The 16,914-nt window shown below is 40.4% G+C and overlaps 1 protein-coding gene across 11 annotated transcripts in view; it reads right to left on the reverse strand.

Annotated features, from left to right (window-relative positions):
* The window catches only part of KIAA1217 (KIAA1217 ortholog), a 362,990-nt gene that overhangs the window by 161,760 nt on the left and 184,316 nt on the right, over positions 1-16,914 (reverse strand). For all 11 annotated transcript variants that reach the window (XR_004778413.2, XR_004778412.2, XM_050708763.1 and 8 more), the window contains one exon: positions 15,020-15,303. Coding sequence is in view for 9 of the 11 variants with exons in the window: in XM_035545267.2 (XP_035401160.1) it covers positions 15,020-15,303 (284 nt within the window). In the remaining 2 variants the exon portion in view is untranslated. The remainder of the gene's footprint in view (positions 1-15,019; positions 15,304-16,914) is intronic.

The raw sequence follows: 16,914 nt of genomic DNA on the forward strand, positions 1-16,914 counted from the left end.
TTCATGTGAAGTAGAACAGCAACAGAGGAACAAATACAGGTTTTGTCCTTTCGACTCTCAGATTGCTAATTGCAAAAAATGGGAGAAAAAGTCCTGTTACATGGCCTGTGATCTTATCCCATATCCTTTCTGTCTAGCACAACCTGGCAAGAAAGAACTAGCTCTACTGATAAGAAGGAATCTCTCTCTTTTAAGTGAAGGTATAGTAGCCGCCCTCCTTCAAGTTAAACAGAGCTCACACTACAATATTTATTTAAGAATTTTTCCAATATGATGAATTATTAACTTGTTTCAATTGTGTCTTTTTGGATAAAACTGAGGAAAAGAAGCACAACTCCCCCAGTGTCTCCAGATCTCAGCATCATTTTTCTTTTGATCAGTGCACTTTGGACTTCCAGAAGCAAATCACAGTCATATTATCACTCAAAAAGTACTACTGAAAAACAGCACCCATATTAACAATTCAATCAGATGCATTTGAAATCATCTACAGCAAACAACAATTAATCCAGACATTGACTGGGGAAGGTGAAGTCAGTTTGATGTCTGCACATTCCCACTTATTGAGACCTTCCAGTAAGAAAAGCTTGGTTACTACACACCACCTACCTTGTCACATGCTTACAAGTTGTTTTTAGGAAAGTTAATGGGGAAAAACAATGCCTTTAGTACAATGCTGACAACTAACTTCAATCTTGTGGAGGATATTTGAGCATCATGCCTAATGCATGTCTGAAACAGGAGCTTAGACAAGAAACAACTGGCTGATCCCCATCTTAGACAAGAACAAAATGACAGGAGAGATAAGAGATATCACATGCTGTGGGGCTGGGCAGATTTGTTCTCGGCAATGCTTCTTGGAGCCTCAGCTTTCAAACGATCAAATAGCAGAGCTATGGCTATGATTGCTTACCTGTCTCAGTTATTAACAAGAAAACTGGAAATATTTCCTATATTTGTTAGCCAAGGCAGTTTAGTCAGGTAAGAGACAAACTGTGTTTTTGCTGACCATGATATCACAATATGCTGTTACTCCTGTGGCAGTCATCAGTTTTCAAAACATTTTTAAATGGTCCTGTTCTTAGAAGGACCACCTAGACCTGACTCAAGGCAAGCTGCTACTGTACCTGCCATCAGAAAAGGCCTCTGCACCACCAGCCTTTGATTTAAAAGGTAAAATATTTTCCATGTCTAATCAAGACTTTTATTTGTTTCACAACTCTTATTCAACTTTCCCTTACTCTTGGATTTCAAATAAAATAGCATAATTCTGCTGATTGTAACAGAGTGCCACCAGACTCAGCTGCTTTGCTGAATTTGGTCGAATAAATGCAAGTAATTTAGTGAATTGGCAGAAAGATCAATATGAACTCAGGTTGGCCATTTTAGTTAAATAAGCAGTCAAACAATATGTAATCTCACATTTCCAAGCATAGGTCCTTGACACATACTGAGGTAAGTAAAATGAGATTATCATCACTGAAACTATTTGAAGGCCAAGTGAACATTTTGAAACGATGACTGCATTTTAAAAGTCCTCTGAAGGATCACAGAACCCAGACATCCAAGTAAGTTTTCAAACCACAGGGAAGATAAGCCAAAAGCAAAGTAGCAGTGGCTAGACAAACCTCGCTTAAAAGCCTTGATAACTTTTGTCTGAATTTTTTTTTGGGGTGGAGGAAGTTAGAAAAGCCATTCTGCTCTCAAAAGCTAATGGTGTAATCCTAAAATTAAAAAAAAAAAAAAAAGGTGAAAGACGATGACAAAACATAGACATTTTGGCATTATCCATAGAAGTCTGACAAGTGGCAGCAGAGAGCACAGAACAAAAGAACACACAAATTCTTTTACTGTAGATAATACCTCGAATTCCATGTTATCTCACCACAATAAGCTACTGAATGATTATCTAAGCTGCCCTTGTTTTGCCAGGCGGCCTCAATACCTCTATAGGTCTTACTGTGCATTTGGTTTAGTCTGGTGTATTTAAAACGCTCCACAGCAAGTAAATCTAATCTGAAAGGTTATATGTGCCCTTAGGAAAAGCAGTCTTCACAGAAAATGATCACCTAAAACAGAAAATCTTTTTGATATCAACTCAGAGTTATTTGCCCCAGTTTTTACAACTAAAATCATATAGCTGTGATACATCACAAAAAGCCTAACCCTTTCTCTCTCTACTAATACATTGATAACAGGAATTGAGAGAAATTCAAAAAAGTACATTAAAAGAGTAACAATCCAGCAGAAGCTTCTCACAAGTTTAAGAATTTGTGAACATTTTTTTTATTATTTCCTCAGTTCTCCTTTTATAAATTATTTAAGCTTTCCCTAAATTTCAAATTGGCTTCGCCTATACAACACAGTCACAGATAAATCTGTCAAACATATTGTAAGTGGAACTATTCTTGGAAAAATAGCTCTGAGACAGATTGAAGAGATGCAAAAACAAGACTGAACTTGTGGGTTCAGAGCTTCTTCAAAACAAAGCAATACCTGCTGTCACAGCATGAGGAAAAAAGACATCTCAACACAAAATAAGGCGGCAGAAGCAAGAGAAGAGAGGGGAAAAAACAGTTCACTCATCTTCACTGCCCAAGTATCTTCAGCATAGATATCTACTGTTTTCTAACCCCATCAGTTCAGAAGAGGCCCACAAAGTAGCAGTTATTCCAGAGTCCTGGAAGACTTCCAATAAATAGATTAAACCTTACATATAAACACTCTATAATTAGAGAAGAAAGCAGCTTGGTTTTTGGAAAGTGTCTGACAAATTTTAAAACCATGAGATGAAATCAAAATTGTATGTTAATGTGGTTCAAGGGAAGTCTTTCTTCAGTAGACCTTCAGTCTCTCCCTCAAGAGCATCTGACAGCCACTGCAGTAAGCTAAAGGTCATCGTGCCTTTCGAAATCAACATAGAAACACACACAGACAATAGGATAATAACAAGAATGAACACTTGAGGATATTCCTTCTTACAGAGAGCAGTCTTCTAAAAAAAAATTGATCTATCCAAAAATTTCCATTAACCCCTATACCAGCCCCACACGGGAAAGCCCTGGCTCATCAGAGCTGTACCTGGCTGACAGAAGAGGCACCAGAGGAGCAGCAAAGACCCGAGAGGCTCCTTTTCCTTCTTGGTTGTGCCACAGGAGCACGAGTGGCTACCTCCTCCTCAGAATCCATGCCCTCGGTAGCAGGGTGCTGCTGGCATTAAGCAGCAGAGCCAGGAGCAGCAGGAGTCCCCCTTCTGTGCAGTGCAGGCTTCCTACAGGTGTGCATCTGCAGCAGAGCCTCATCTGATGGGAAATTTCTTGGGACATCCGGGTGTATGAATGACTCACATACAAAAAAATACTGGTTTCTCACGGTTGCATGCTTGCATAGGGGTGGGGATTGCACGATTACACATTTGCACTTGAGCTAGAACTACCCTTTTGTGACAGGATTAATGCCAAAGACCAAGCAGTTCGTGATTGAGCAACAAAAAAAGAGGGTAAAACACACACAGTAAAAAGACTGCGCAAAGAGCGCAATCAAAGTAATACAAACTGTTAATGCTACGGTGAAAACGCTTGTGGAATTAAGCTACGGTAACACCCAAGCATCACACACAACCTCTGCAGTGGTCTTGTGTTACTGAAAGTTATTCATCAGCCCGGGGAAGAAACCTGACTCCCACTCGCAGTAAGGTCCTGGGCTCGGCATGGGATTAACCCAGTTGCTCGGGACCGGATCAGAGCACCCTTCCTCACAGCAGTGCCCATCAGCTGCTGGGCATTAGGGGGCTGCTGAATCCGCCCCAGAGCCGCAGAGGAGCAGCAGCAGGTGTGCAGGGGCTGCCCGAGCAAGCGGGGCCGCGCGTGCCGTAACATCCGGTGCTGAAAACACTCGGTAAAAATAAAGTAAAAGGGAAGTGCACACGAGCCAGAAATTAAATGCTTGCATCTGATACCAGAGGATCGGAGCATCAGTTGGACAACCTGCCACGGGTTCGAGCCAGCTTTGCTCCAGTGGACAGGAACATTTTTACTGACATGAATATGAGCAGCATTCGGGCCAAGAGAAACGTTTGGTGATCTGCTCCTCCTCACCCCATCCCACCCCACCCTTTTGAGATGTTCAGAAGGGAGAAGTTCTGCACTGATTTCCAGAAAGCTTTTGATGCTGTTCCTATCACGTTTTCACTTAAATTCTCCGTCGACAGACACCACGCTGCTCATCGATGGCAAAAGCAGAGTCCCCGGGCTGTGTCGCACAACAATCACAGCACACCAGGGGCTGGCAGCAGGCACCACCCTGCTCGCACCCCTGCTCTCGCTCAGCACTAGCCAAAGAGATGGCAGCTTGGATGAGCAGCTGAAAACCAGCTGAAACAACAGCAATCCTCAGCAAAAAAAAACAACATCCTGAAACGCTGCCAGGAGTTACTGTCAAACGATGGTACCTGTGACACTGCGGTGACTCCAGTCCGAGCGCAGAGATCACTGAGGTTCTCCCACATCCCTGCCTAGGAAATGACTAGGACATAATAATATTGTCTTTTTAATGGCAATGACTGCAAAGCTATTAAGCAAGTTAAATGGGAAATAGCTTTTAAAAAAAAAAATAAAGAATGCATAATACGCAGGATAAAAGAGAGAAATTAACCCAGAACATCTGTGAGATTTTGGTGTGTGCTTTCTAAACACTTTGAAAGAGAAAAATAACAACAACAAAAAAACAAATAATTTACTAAAATGATTGTTTTTTATTAAAAAAATAGGAAATCCAACAGCTTTTCCTTAAAAAAAAAAAAAAAAAAAAAGAAACCAAAACAAGGATTTTTATAAATATCCTAGTTTTTCAGGCATACATTTTAATGGAAGTGTTTATGTTACCTGTACATTTTTAATTATTTTTCTAAGTTGTGCTAAAGAATTTTTCTTGCTTCCAAACACTATTTACTTTTATTTAAATCAACCAACCAACGCCATTCAATTATTTATTCAGCCAATGGGAAATAAATGACATTTCTTCTTATTCTAATCAAAGTCAAATATTTGTTCCTTCTGTGAGTAATTTATTACTAATTACAGGAGTCTGATGTATGGTATTTTGTGTTACTAAAAATAGGGCTACAAATGAATAAAGGCAGCTAAAATTATGCTTTCAAAGCACAGTGGAAGAAAGCCCAAAGCTCATACATAGACGTTTTTGTTTGAAACAAGTTTGTTTCCAGACTTTAGACACCCACATACTCACAAAATAAGAGCAAACTGAAAAAGCCTTCTGCTTGTTTATCTAGCAGTAAGTGTCTCTGGAAGTGAACATATCAAGTAAAATTTAAAATCACTCAACTTCTTTCCAATACAAAAAAAATGTTTTAACTCTGGTTTCTCACTGTTTACTTCTTTCCCTTGCTGCCTTCCTTAGGTTTCTCTTTCCTTAGAAGACAGACCTCTTCCCTACAGACTGAAAAAATATTAAACTGATTGAATTACAATTAATTTTTCTATGTTGAATTCAATCAATGTGAAGAGCGTGGAGACAGTCTACTAAATGTAAATGTGAGAAGTTAAAAACTATAAAAGGTTAAAATATTCTTAAAATTTCTCAGTTGAGCTCTGGAATTTACTGTCATTAGACATAATAAAGTCAAAAGCTTAGCAGTATGAATCAGGACTGGACATTCACACAGATATCAAGAAGATCCAGTCTAACGACTAACTAGAATAATATTTCTAAAGATAAATCTCAAGCTGTGGGACAAAATAATCTATAACTACTAAGGAAGAGAATGTGTGTGACGTGCACAGCTGATTATCCACCATCTACCTCCTGAGAAATTGTTAAGACCCTCCTCAAGAACCCATGGCAGAAGCCACAAACGAAAATACATCATTGGTCTCTGAGGTTTTCAGATATGACCCAACAGAATAGCTTCTCTATTCCTCTCTTTAATAGCTAATTTTTGTAGGTATTTTTCTTTTAAGTGATTGTACTAACAAAACAATGAAAACCTAAGCTTAAACAAATGACAATGCTCAGTGCTAACTAGCGCAGCAATTTTCATGTGAATGCATGGAATCATTACAATCCATAGCACAAGAGACCCCATAAAATACAATAGTACAAAAAGTACTAACTAATAGGGAAAAACAAACAAACAAAAAAGGACCCTTCAAAACAAGGACTCAAAAAACAAATCTCACCCAACAAAAGTCCCTCTGTTGGCTTGATGTCTCAAGATACAAAATTTAACACCACCTGATTCTGAATTTACTGGACTGGGACAACTTTACTGAATGTTAAAAACGCACCTCAGTGGATGTTGTCAGAGCCACAGGTGCTGGCTGAAATTTTAACTGTAGCACTTTTTCTCCTGGTGTACTCAACTCACCAGCAGAGAGAGGAAATTGGAATGTTCATAAGAGACTTGCTGGTCTTATTTACTCTTGTTCTCTGACTTGAGCCCAGAAAAGAGATTTAAATCACAGGGATTATGGTTAAACCAAGCAAGTTAATCAGGTGACTTCAGTGGAATCTGCCTCTGTTAGAAAACCAACTGAAAAATGCTGTAATGCAGCAGCAATGGTCCAGAGGTGCATTTACTTTGCTAATGACTGACATAAATACGTGCTCCCCTCCCAAGTGACAACATGCAAAGAGCACAAAAATGTTTCCAGTGGGAAGCTAATAGGTCTATTCAGCTGCAAAGACAACAGCCAAAGCACATCCATAACCATTTGCAAGGAAGTAGTCCCGGGACACAATAAATATTCATATAAACATTGAAGCTGATCACAGGCCACAGAAGGAAGTCCTGACCAAGGACGAGGGAACCTACACTGTAACCTCAGCTCTACCACCCTCATGGGCTGTTGCCCTCATGAAACACCTTCACCTGTCTGCGAGTCTCCTCATCCACCAAATGAGTGATCCTGACACCTCCTGTAATGCTTCCAGAACAACGCAGGAGAGAGAATGGCAGCTCAGTAACAGCATGGCCTAAAATGTCTGCACCTTCTCTTCCACCACTAACTTCTGGTGCTCTTGTAAGCAAATTAGTGGCTTGAAATTAACTTGGGGGTTGCTGACGAGCCCTGTGTAGAATAGCAGTCTTGAGGATGTCTCCAGTGCCATTCCTCTCTGAGCTGGGCACGAAATACAGCAACCTCAGGTGCTTTGGTGAAAAAGCCGAGCTGGAAAAGGAAGCAGTGGCAAAGCACCATTCATACACCGCTCCACCTCTGCAGGATATGTAAAGGAGCAGATTGGACTTGCTGGTTGCCTCAGCCTGAGGGAAGCTCAACAGCCTCGTCTCCACCTCTGGGCAGTAGGCCTTAATAAGCAGGCTTCCGCAGCACAGGGCCACGGCTTCTCCACCACTGCCTCCTGAAGCTTTGCCATCAAGGAGAAAGGAGCACAAGGTCCTCACGGCCAGGGAGAGCATGAAGCTCAATTCTGCAGCCCAGTAATGAGGTTTATTCAGCAGCTGGCCAGGGGAGCTAACCACACAGCTATTGAGACTGAGCCCTGTAAGACGTCATTGCCCAGGGGCTCGACTTCAAAGGGAAAATGCAGAGTTTGCCTATCCCAAATTCTTCCAAGCCTTCCCAGAGGAATAAGGGTCTCAGGCACGGGGTCAGGGGAGGCAGGAGGTGCCTCTCCCACCGTGGTGGTCACTGCCACGCCCCTGTGCAGGACGTGGGTTCCCCCATCCACCGCTGCCGAAGGAGTTAGTCCTGCACTGACCACATCCAGCGAACAAGGCTCTGCTGCCTGTTTCTGTGCACTTGGCAGTTACCTACAGAAGCAGTTCAGAAAGCACCAGGACTGAACTGAGAATGTGCAAAAACACATCTATAAACACCTCTGGATTTTATTTTTTTTTGCCAAAAAAGCTTAAGTTTCTGAAACCTAAGGAATCTCAGGTGTCTGCAATAACTGGGAGAGGTTTCCATGGGTAACTCTTGAATGAAGCTGCCTGAATTTTGCTTTAACAGAGAACTAAGTCCTAAATTCTTTATTGGATCTAGATCTAAGTACTAAAAGAAGCTCACTGCATGCTTTTATTCAGTCAGCCGGATACAAAGGATTCTAAAAATACTTTGTCATAAGATTAGGTTAGAAAAATATATGTACAAAACTCACACGAACAAAGGTAAGCATATGAACAACCACCTTGGACTTCTGAGTTACAAACAATACACGTTACTTAAAATACAGAGGCGTTGCCACAGAAAAAAAGCTACTGATCCTGTTAGGGCAAAGTAACTGCTCCAGTGTGTGATTTGCATGGGGGGTGGGAGAGAAGAAAAAAAGGAATTGTTTTATTAGCCTTTTCGCAGCTTTGCTTTGTTTGTTTGTTTTTTTAAAGAACAGCTTTTTTATTACTTTTAACTGATTGATATAAACGAAGGAACTTATGTTTATCAAAGCGAGTACTATTATTCTAGTTAAACTCCACTTATTGCAAGAGATACCTTAGGGCTAGTAGTTTAATATATACTTTTGCTTTACTTTTTTAAAATACAAAGTTGAAAGACTTTCCACTGAGCCATTCTACTAGGAACATTTGTCCTCCTCAACCATTTTCACTTATAGTGAATACAAAGTAAACCCTAATGAACCAGCCCTTTGTTCATTTATCTATCTAGCTATTTATAAGTATCTTGCAATCACAGCATTATCTGGGGGCTAAAGAGCATGTTTCAACTCAAAACAAATGGACATGTCATCTCATGTCCTTCCATAAACAAAAGCTAAGGGCTTGGATTCCAGCAGAGATTTAAGCTTGCAATCATGTTTCCTATGTTCATTTTCATGGCTTTACTTAGGCGCTTTTAACAATGTAAAAAGGAGCAGTTGCCCTTACCACTGAGGCACTGGAAAGCAGTAAATTGTTGCACCAGATGGTACATGAGACAGGGGACACATGCAGATGCTGGGGAGGGTCCCCCATTCCTAAACATGCTCTGTGGGGCTTACAAAGACTAACTGGGGAGGAGGAGAAATCACCTTCTCATTTGAGAAGCGAGGTAGTAACCCTTCTGCAGAGAAGAGGTGGGAACTCACAGAAATCTCCTGAAACAACTTACTGAAAAAAAAAAAAAAAAAAGCCTACACCCTATGCTGGCTGTACAGCACTGCCCTCTCAGACAAAAATAGGCATTTTTGGACAACCCATTATGCAAGGTAGTATGAGAATCCATAATCCAATGAAATGGACTTTCTTATCAATAAAAATCAGCAGAAACATATATCTAGATTAAAATCACATTCTTCAGAAATATGAGGTACATCTTAAAATCAAATGTCATTTCTTAACTTTATCAGTACAGACCAGGTAAGTATTCACACAATATTATTAACACTAAATCAATTTATCCCTGCCATATTCCATAGCATCAACCACCATTAATGTAATGAATGGCAAATATGCCAGTTCATTTGATAAGTTGTCATTTGTACATATTCTAGTACTAAATAATTAACACTCAGGCTTCTACAGAAAGGTTAAATTGAAATTAATTCTATAATATTCCCATTACTGGCTTGGTTTCAAGATGTAATCCAGGGGTGTGAAAGCAAAAGAGCCATGAGGAAGAAAAAAAAAAAAAAAAAGCCCTAGTTAGTGATTTCTTCACTTTGTACTCCTTTCAAATACATTATTTTTAATAACCTATACAGGTTCGGAGAAAGTTTATTTTACCTTCCGTGATCAAGCAATGCAGAATGTCAGAAATTCTTTATACACTGTTTTTTCACCTGGAATTAGATAATGTGTTTACAATATTCTGCAGCCTTCTTACTCACTAAATCTACTGAGGATTTACACCAAACTGAAGTTTCGTTTCTTTCAAGTTTACATTTCTCAGGTGCCTTTAGGCAGAACCTACAATTTTTCTCTGTTCACCTTCTGAAGCTTGGACATTAGCGACTGCCACCTCCCACGCTCTCCCACCTAAACCTAACCCCTTCCAAACTGAGTGATTTGGACCAAGAAAACTAAACCTGCTTCACGTTATAGCACAGCAACGTCAATGGGGGGGCTACCCCTCAGGTACTGATGTTTACTTCATCCGTCTGGGTCGATGTAAGCACAAAAGTGGTTACTAAAGAACACAGGGACTTTCTCTCTAGGGGAACTGATAATATCACCTTTTGTCCATACAAACTTTTGTTTCTTAGCTATAAAAATTTCTATTGCTAGACTTTTACCTTTAAATATGCTTGCCCTTTACAAGCTGTACTTTTGCCCAAGAACAATCTATTGAGAAATGCTTCAGATTTACCCTAGGATATCAAAACATATACTCATTTTGACCAAGTGATACTATGATCTATAAAAATAAATAAATAAACTTTAAAAACCCTCAGTATTTTTACAGACCTTAAATGCTGGAATAAAAGCTGTTGTAATTTTAGGATTCTATTTTAACAGTTAAAGGAGAGACATCTGGCAATAATCTACAAATAAATACAGTGTCTCAATTCTTAGTTTCTCCTCCAAAACACTACCTAGGACATTTTTGCAGCATGATTCACATAATCAACATAATATATTACAATACCTCTCAAATAATTCCGAATTCTCAGTTCATTCAATAAAGAACTCATTTTCGAAAGAGAAAAGGGAATGTGCCGTGCCAGAAAAGTTGCTTTATTGACTCAGCCCTGCTGCCAGGAGGAGCAACGTGGTGAAGCAAACTCCACAATTTCAAAAGCCTTTTTTACAGTGGGGGCAGAGAGAGAAAAGACTTATTTACCGAAACGTGAGATCCCACAGGTGAGGCCAGGGAGACGGTCAGATATCCTCCTCCTTTACTTCCAAAAGTTTGAATTTACGATGAAGTCTGTAATAATCCTTGGAAGCTGCCAGGTAAGAGGCACTCCATCTCATAGCCGTATTTTCTTTCGCCCTTTTGCAGCGTAACTTTGGTATTTGCATAAAGCTCACTCCTGGCCTATGGGACTCTTTGAACATCTACATGTGAAATTAGCTGCCTTGACATGCTCTATCAAGCATGACATCATGAATCTCCACGGAAACCTTAACCACACCTGCCCAGATGCCAGAGTTACCTGTCATGTTCAGACCTAACTGAACGCAACAAAAAAAAAAAAGCCAACCACCATTTTCTAGGCACTCAGTATTGCGCACGTACCAGAAGGGTTTGGTTGTTGGGTTTTTCCTCCTCTTTTTTTTTCAAATTGATGGAAATCTGATTTTGTTTGCCAGTAAATCTGTACTTCACAGAACCCTGGCTGAGAGACTGAGTTGTTCACAACCCTTTCTCATCCCGCAGTGTGTTTCCCTGGTTAAACAACAACAAAAGAAATCCACGGCAAACATCTTCCAGCTCCTTTTCTAAAGGCACGCTCAAAAGCTCTGGCTCGGAAAAACTTCTCCACACTCGGTTTTGCTCTCTGCCCCTCAGAAAGGTTTTTTTCTTACTGAGGTGACTTGTAAAACAGGTTCACCGCAGGGATTACCCCCCTCCCACGGCAAGGTTAGCATTTTTAACCTCTTAATCGCAAACTCTTTTTCATCCCCAGAGCTTCTGGCCCAGCTCTTACACTTGTTTGGCCCTCTCCTGGGATGACCGGGCTCACCCCACCTGGGTGGGTGACTGCAGCCTGCCCGAGCGCAGCAGCAGACCGTCCACCCTAGCTCAAACTTCACAGGACCACCTTTCTGTTTCTCTTATTATTATTTATTTTCTTTCTAACTTTCCTGGAGATTATGGCAGCGCCTTGCTTTCATCAACACAGATCAGGCAGACCTGGCAGATGCGCGGTGTCCGAAGCTATTGCCAAAGCTTGCATTACCTATACAAATAAAAGGATTTTGTTCCTCATCTCTTCAGGCTTGCAGGTGGAGGGTGCTTTGGTGCCTAGCCATGGGGTTCACTTGCAAGGGGACAAAGCACAGTGCGAAGAAAAGCCACTGGGCTGGGGGGCAGCCCCTGGTTTGCTACACTGAGGTAGGTGATTTGACTTGCAGCCATATCCCAGGGCCCTTCCACAAATAAAGGCAGCCGTTGTCTCCACGAACTTTTCCTTCCAGAATAGGATACCACACGCAGGATGGCAAACCTGTGGGGTGGGGGAGAGACGATCTGTGTGCACAGCTGGGAGGTTTCAGGTCACCACATTAGCTAACCATTACTAATCCTCACTGACATTTTACCTGGCTGTGATTGTACTGTTGATTTGTGGTAGGTTATCAGAGTAGAAATGGGTCCCAAGAAGGCACATCTAGGGAGGGATTTATCTGAATAAATGAAGCCTGGAGGAAACCATTAATACGTAGTGTAAGATACGTACAATGTTCAGAGCTGACCTTGCTGGCAGAGGTGATACAATTTGACCTGACAACATCAAACACATTTTTTTTCCTAATGTTTGCTTGCTGCAAACCAGGGGTCAGTTTGCTATACTCAGATACAATGGTTGAAACGGACCTCAGAAGAAAGCCCACAAAAATGAAACAATTACCATTCTTGATTTTCTGGCCCATTTTTGTTGGTTATGGACTTGTCAGGGTTTAGAGCAACCTGGAAGACAAATGACATGATATCCAAGGGACAATCTCTTGACTGTAAATACTGGGATGTTTCATGTTCCAGCTGCACTGTTTGACACAGAGATTAGAAAATAGTGTCGTGTTGGCTACTACCCCGATAGATCTCTCACAGTGGGGAAATTCCCACCATGGATAATGATGCCAGATACTGGAGCAGCTGAGAAACAAGAAGGGAGCAAAGCAGCCTAGAAAATTATTTTTAACAGTGACATTTAAATTCATGTCCTCCCACATATCTCACCAATTTTGTATGTGACGTATGTATGTTACACATGCATACTTACTATGTGTATGCAGTTTGTGTCTTCTATACCACTGCTGTACACATACAGGGAAATTAAAAAGGAAGTCTCTATGCTATAAACACATACACACTCTTAAAAGTAAAATTATATTAAGGTTTGTTTCACAAAACTGCTAAGTAAGACTGCATTATACATTCATATATGCATATATTTGTATACACATATTCCTATCTGTACTCACATACACAGACACACAGGTGTGCAAGCATAGACACACATGGTAAGAAAAAAACCTCTGAGCTGCAAAGCCATGACCATAACAATCTGTTACTGTGTCTGATGAGTCAGACACTTGACACATTTCAACTATGCAAATTTCTCACTATCAACTGGATACATTTATTTATGTTTTTAATGTGGCTTCAGTTCAGTTTACAATGTTTTTTTTGAAGTTATGCTGAGTGGATGGAGTCTTCAGTCTTTCCCATGCCCAAGAAAGATAGTCTGATGCTCTAATGGTAATTTTAAAGTAATTTTGTTTTAAAACTCACAATTATTACATACCCTACATATATCCAATCATCAAAAAATAGAAGCAGGAGACATTCACATAATTTTACCCTCAATAAATTAGCAAGGACGACACATTTTAAACAAATAGCAGGAACAGTTACTGCATTCCTTCTGTAATTTATTGCCTTCAGAAAGGGATCAAATTACAAAATGTGTAGGGTGTAATGCTGTAGGCTGTTCAAACTGGGTTTGCAGTGTCTGCAACACTGGAACTAAATATTTACATGACTCCAGAAGATCTAATCTCCGAATTTCAACCCCCACCCCCTTTATTTAATTTGTATGCTATCTTTATCCACCACCCAGCACATTCCACACAGTCACTAAAGTTCATGAAAGAGATAAGGGGGGGTGTCAAGACTTTCAAAGGAAAGCAGGGAAGCTGTTTTAAAAACAAGGAATAGATCATCCTTGTTAGAGCCGAAGTCTTACAGCAATTTTAGCAGGGTACGTATGGATTCTAGCAGTTGTGCTCTAAGCAGGGATAGCACTTGGGATCTCTAGAGACCCCATCAAAGAGGAGTTGTAAGGGGGAGGTACCGAGTGACAACTGTTCTGATCTCCAAAGGCTTGGAAGGCTTCAAAAGATGATAGGAATTCAGTAAGCACTCCCATAACAGACTACAATATTTTGCCTACCTGTTTTTATTCCTTACTTACAATTAATTTGCTGCCAGTGCTGAAATACCTACAAAATATTAGGTGAAAAAACCCACAAACTTTTAACAGGTTTGCTGTCAATCTGAGAATAATGGGTGTGCGATTTCTAAAAGTTAAGTCTAAATTCTGCTGGTTTATTGAAAAAATGTATTATGGAATAGAATGTAGATTGTCTGTAAGGTTTAACAGATTAAACTCTAACTTTGCACCCAAAACCAGAGCCATGCTGTGAACAGTCCCTTGCTGGGCATTCCCTGAATTCAGGTCAGTGTGACAGCAACCTCCACCTGTTCGGAGAAATACATCAACATGTCACGTCTTCTCTGACCCTGAATCTACTTCTCACTGCTGAAAAGCAATTGCAGGCAGGCAAAAGGCAAACCACCTAAAGGTAGGCTTCTGGCAGACTGACGTTGATCTCAAGACAGTTTGGAGGAGGCAGATACCTGTGGATACGTCCACTCTGTATTAAAAGACTCAAAAATAGAAAAGAAAGCAAATGAAAGGGTAACAGAGCCAGCTAAAGCACACAGACAAGGTCTTCAGTTATTTTCTTTTCTCCTGGGCAGTGGTGCCAATACTGAAAATGTAACAAAAGTTAACAGCTGTTCCATATTTTCCCCTCAGCTGTGAAACGTAGATGGAGACTGATGTACTAAGATCAAGAGTCTCACCTTCATCCCTTTCTCCCTGTATATTACAAAAAAATGAAAAGCACCTAAAAAATGTCAGTTTCAACAAACAACTCCAAGGTAATATTAAATAGTTTGATCATTTTTTTCTTCAGATTTCAAGGGAGAAACTGAATTCTAGCTACATCAAACAAAAAATCTGTTTATGTTTACATTCTCACCTTCTATGGTGAAGTAACATTCAATTTTGTAGAAGTTAAAAGGACTTTAAAGGACTTAAAAGGACTTTTTAAAAAAGAACAAAAAGCAAGACATGAATTTGACTCTCATACCTGATCTCTCAGTCTCTCCTGGTGTCCCATGATTGCTGTAGCATGATGGGGATATTTCTGTTTCAGATGCTCAAGAAAAGCCTCTCTCTTTCTGTCCATTTCCGAGGTTTGCATTCCCAGTATTTCTTTGGAACTGCGAGGGCCACCTACTGTATGTCTTCGAGGGATGTTGCGGGTGGACTTGGAGTTAGGAGTGTGTCTGTTTGGAGTCGAAAGCAGATCCTTAGATCGGAGACATTCTGCATCGTCTAGTGATGTTACATGCAAACTGTGTTTTCCCTGGTCTGAAAAGAAAAAAAAAAAAAACAAAAACACAAAAAACACAGAATATTTTAATAACTTAATCCCGACATTCACATTAATATGAAAGAGAAAATAATCAGATTGGTAAAACAGCTAAGTTATTTTACAAGTCTGGTAGTGTTCAATGGCATGTTCTGCATCATTAGGCATATATATGTTCTAATAAGCAGCCTGGAAATAATCATTTATATAAGCTATGCACAGTACTTACTTCTAACATGGAACCACGGTATTGCCTCACAGAAAAGTGAACATGATTAAAGTAGATGTTCCTTTTATATCATCTTTACCATTATGTGACTTGAAAAGAAGATCTGACAGGGCCCTTATTCCCTGACCTTTAAAACCTACAGGATGCTTTTCAGGAGAAGGAACAGTTTTCTTCAGTAGCCTCCAGTACACTTAATGGCCCTGTAACTAGTATCTTGAAGGACACCAACCAAGAAAATGTGTTTGACAAAGCAGATTTGAAATCCTTAATCTTTTTTCAGTGCATTTTCCAGCATGCTCAGAAACACCTATGAAATAATAAGAAGGTTTTGGAGTGTTTTTTTTCCCTCTCAATTTCTGACTGCGGTACGGTTTTAAATTTCACAGATCTCCCTTGGATTTTATACGTCTCAGGACAGCAGGCTGGAAAATACAACATCACTCTTTCAATAAACTATTTCTCAAGAAACAGAAAAAGAAGCAAGCTTTGAGTGATATAAAAGGAAAAAAAAAAAATCAGATAAATTTTACAACTTTAAAATCTACTTTAAGACCAAAGACCATGACTATTTTTGCAAGGAGATAGGCAGACACAGAGGGTATGTATGTAAGTGCTGGCTTATCTTCAGGTAACTGTGTAACATGAACCCTCTGGTGCATGAAGAAGTGTAGTCTGGAGCCTTGTTACCTAATACCTTTGAAAAATCCCTCATTCTTTTGTCAGCAAAGGAAAAAAAAAAAAGAAAAAAGAAAACAGCAGCACTGAAAAGGCCTCTCCAAGCCCCTGTGGCCTTCCTCCTCTGTGCTGGGCAGGCCCAGGCGTCCCTGTTAGGGTTAACCCTTTACAGCACGACCCCAGGAGCAGCAACGCCCTTCCTCTATGCATTTTTAATACATCTCCATTTTTCTCCATCTGACACTTTTCCACTCGCAGCCCTTTCTACTCCCAGTGACAGGCTCCCCCGAGTGCTGCCATTCATACGGCACTGCTGTTTGGAAACAGGCACCTACTTGCTTCTTTTAATGGTTCACTCAGTCAGCTTGACAACCTGCCTACCACTTGCCTGAGGATTTTATTCTGAGTATTTTTCTGCCTCCCAGTGCACATTGTCACTTGTCTGCCAAGTCCCACGTAATATCAAGCCCTGGTAATAAAGTAAATCCTCCACTGGTGGAGCTGCTGTCTCCGTGCAGTCCCAACACTTTAAATGGGGAAGCCATTCCGTTGGTCCAACAGGACCAGGCCACGAAAGGCTGTCCCTCAAAGACTCTGCATGTTTCTGTAAGCTTTCTGTACTGCTCATGGACTCCAAAATATCAGCAGATCCTCTTGTTTGCATTCATGGAAACCTATCCTGAAACCAGAACAAGAAACAGAAGCC

This window comes from Cygnus atratus, chromosome 2, assembly GCF_013377495.2.
Source record: "Cygnus atratus isolate AKBS03 ecotype Queensland, Australia chromosome 2, CAtr_DNAZoo_HiC_assembly, whole genome shotgun sequence".
NCBI classification, from domain to species: domain Eukaryota; kingdom Metazoa; phylum Chordata; class Aves; order Anseriformes; family Anatidae; genus Cygnus; species Cygnus atratus.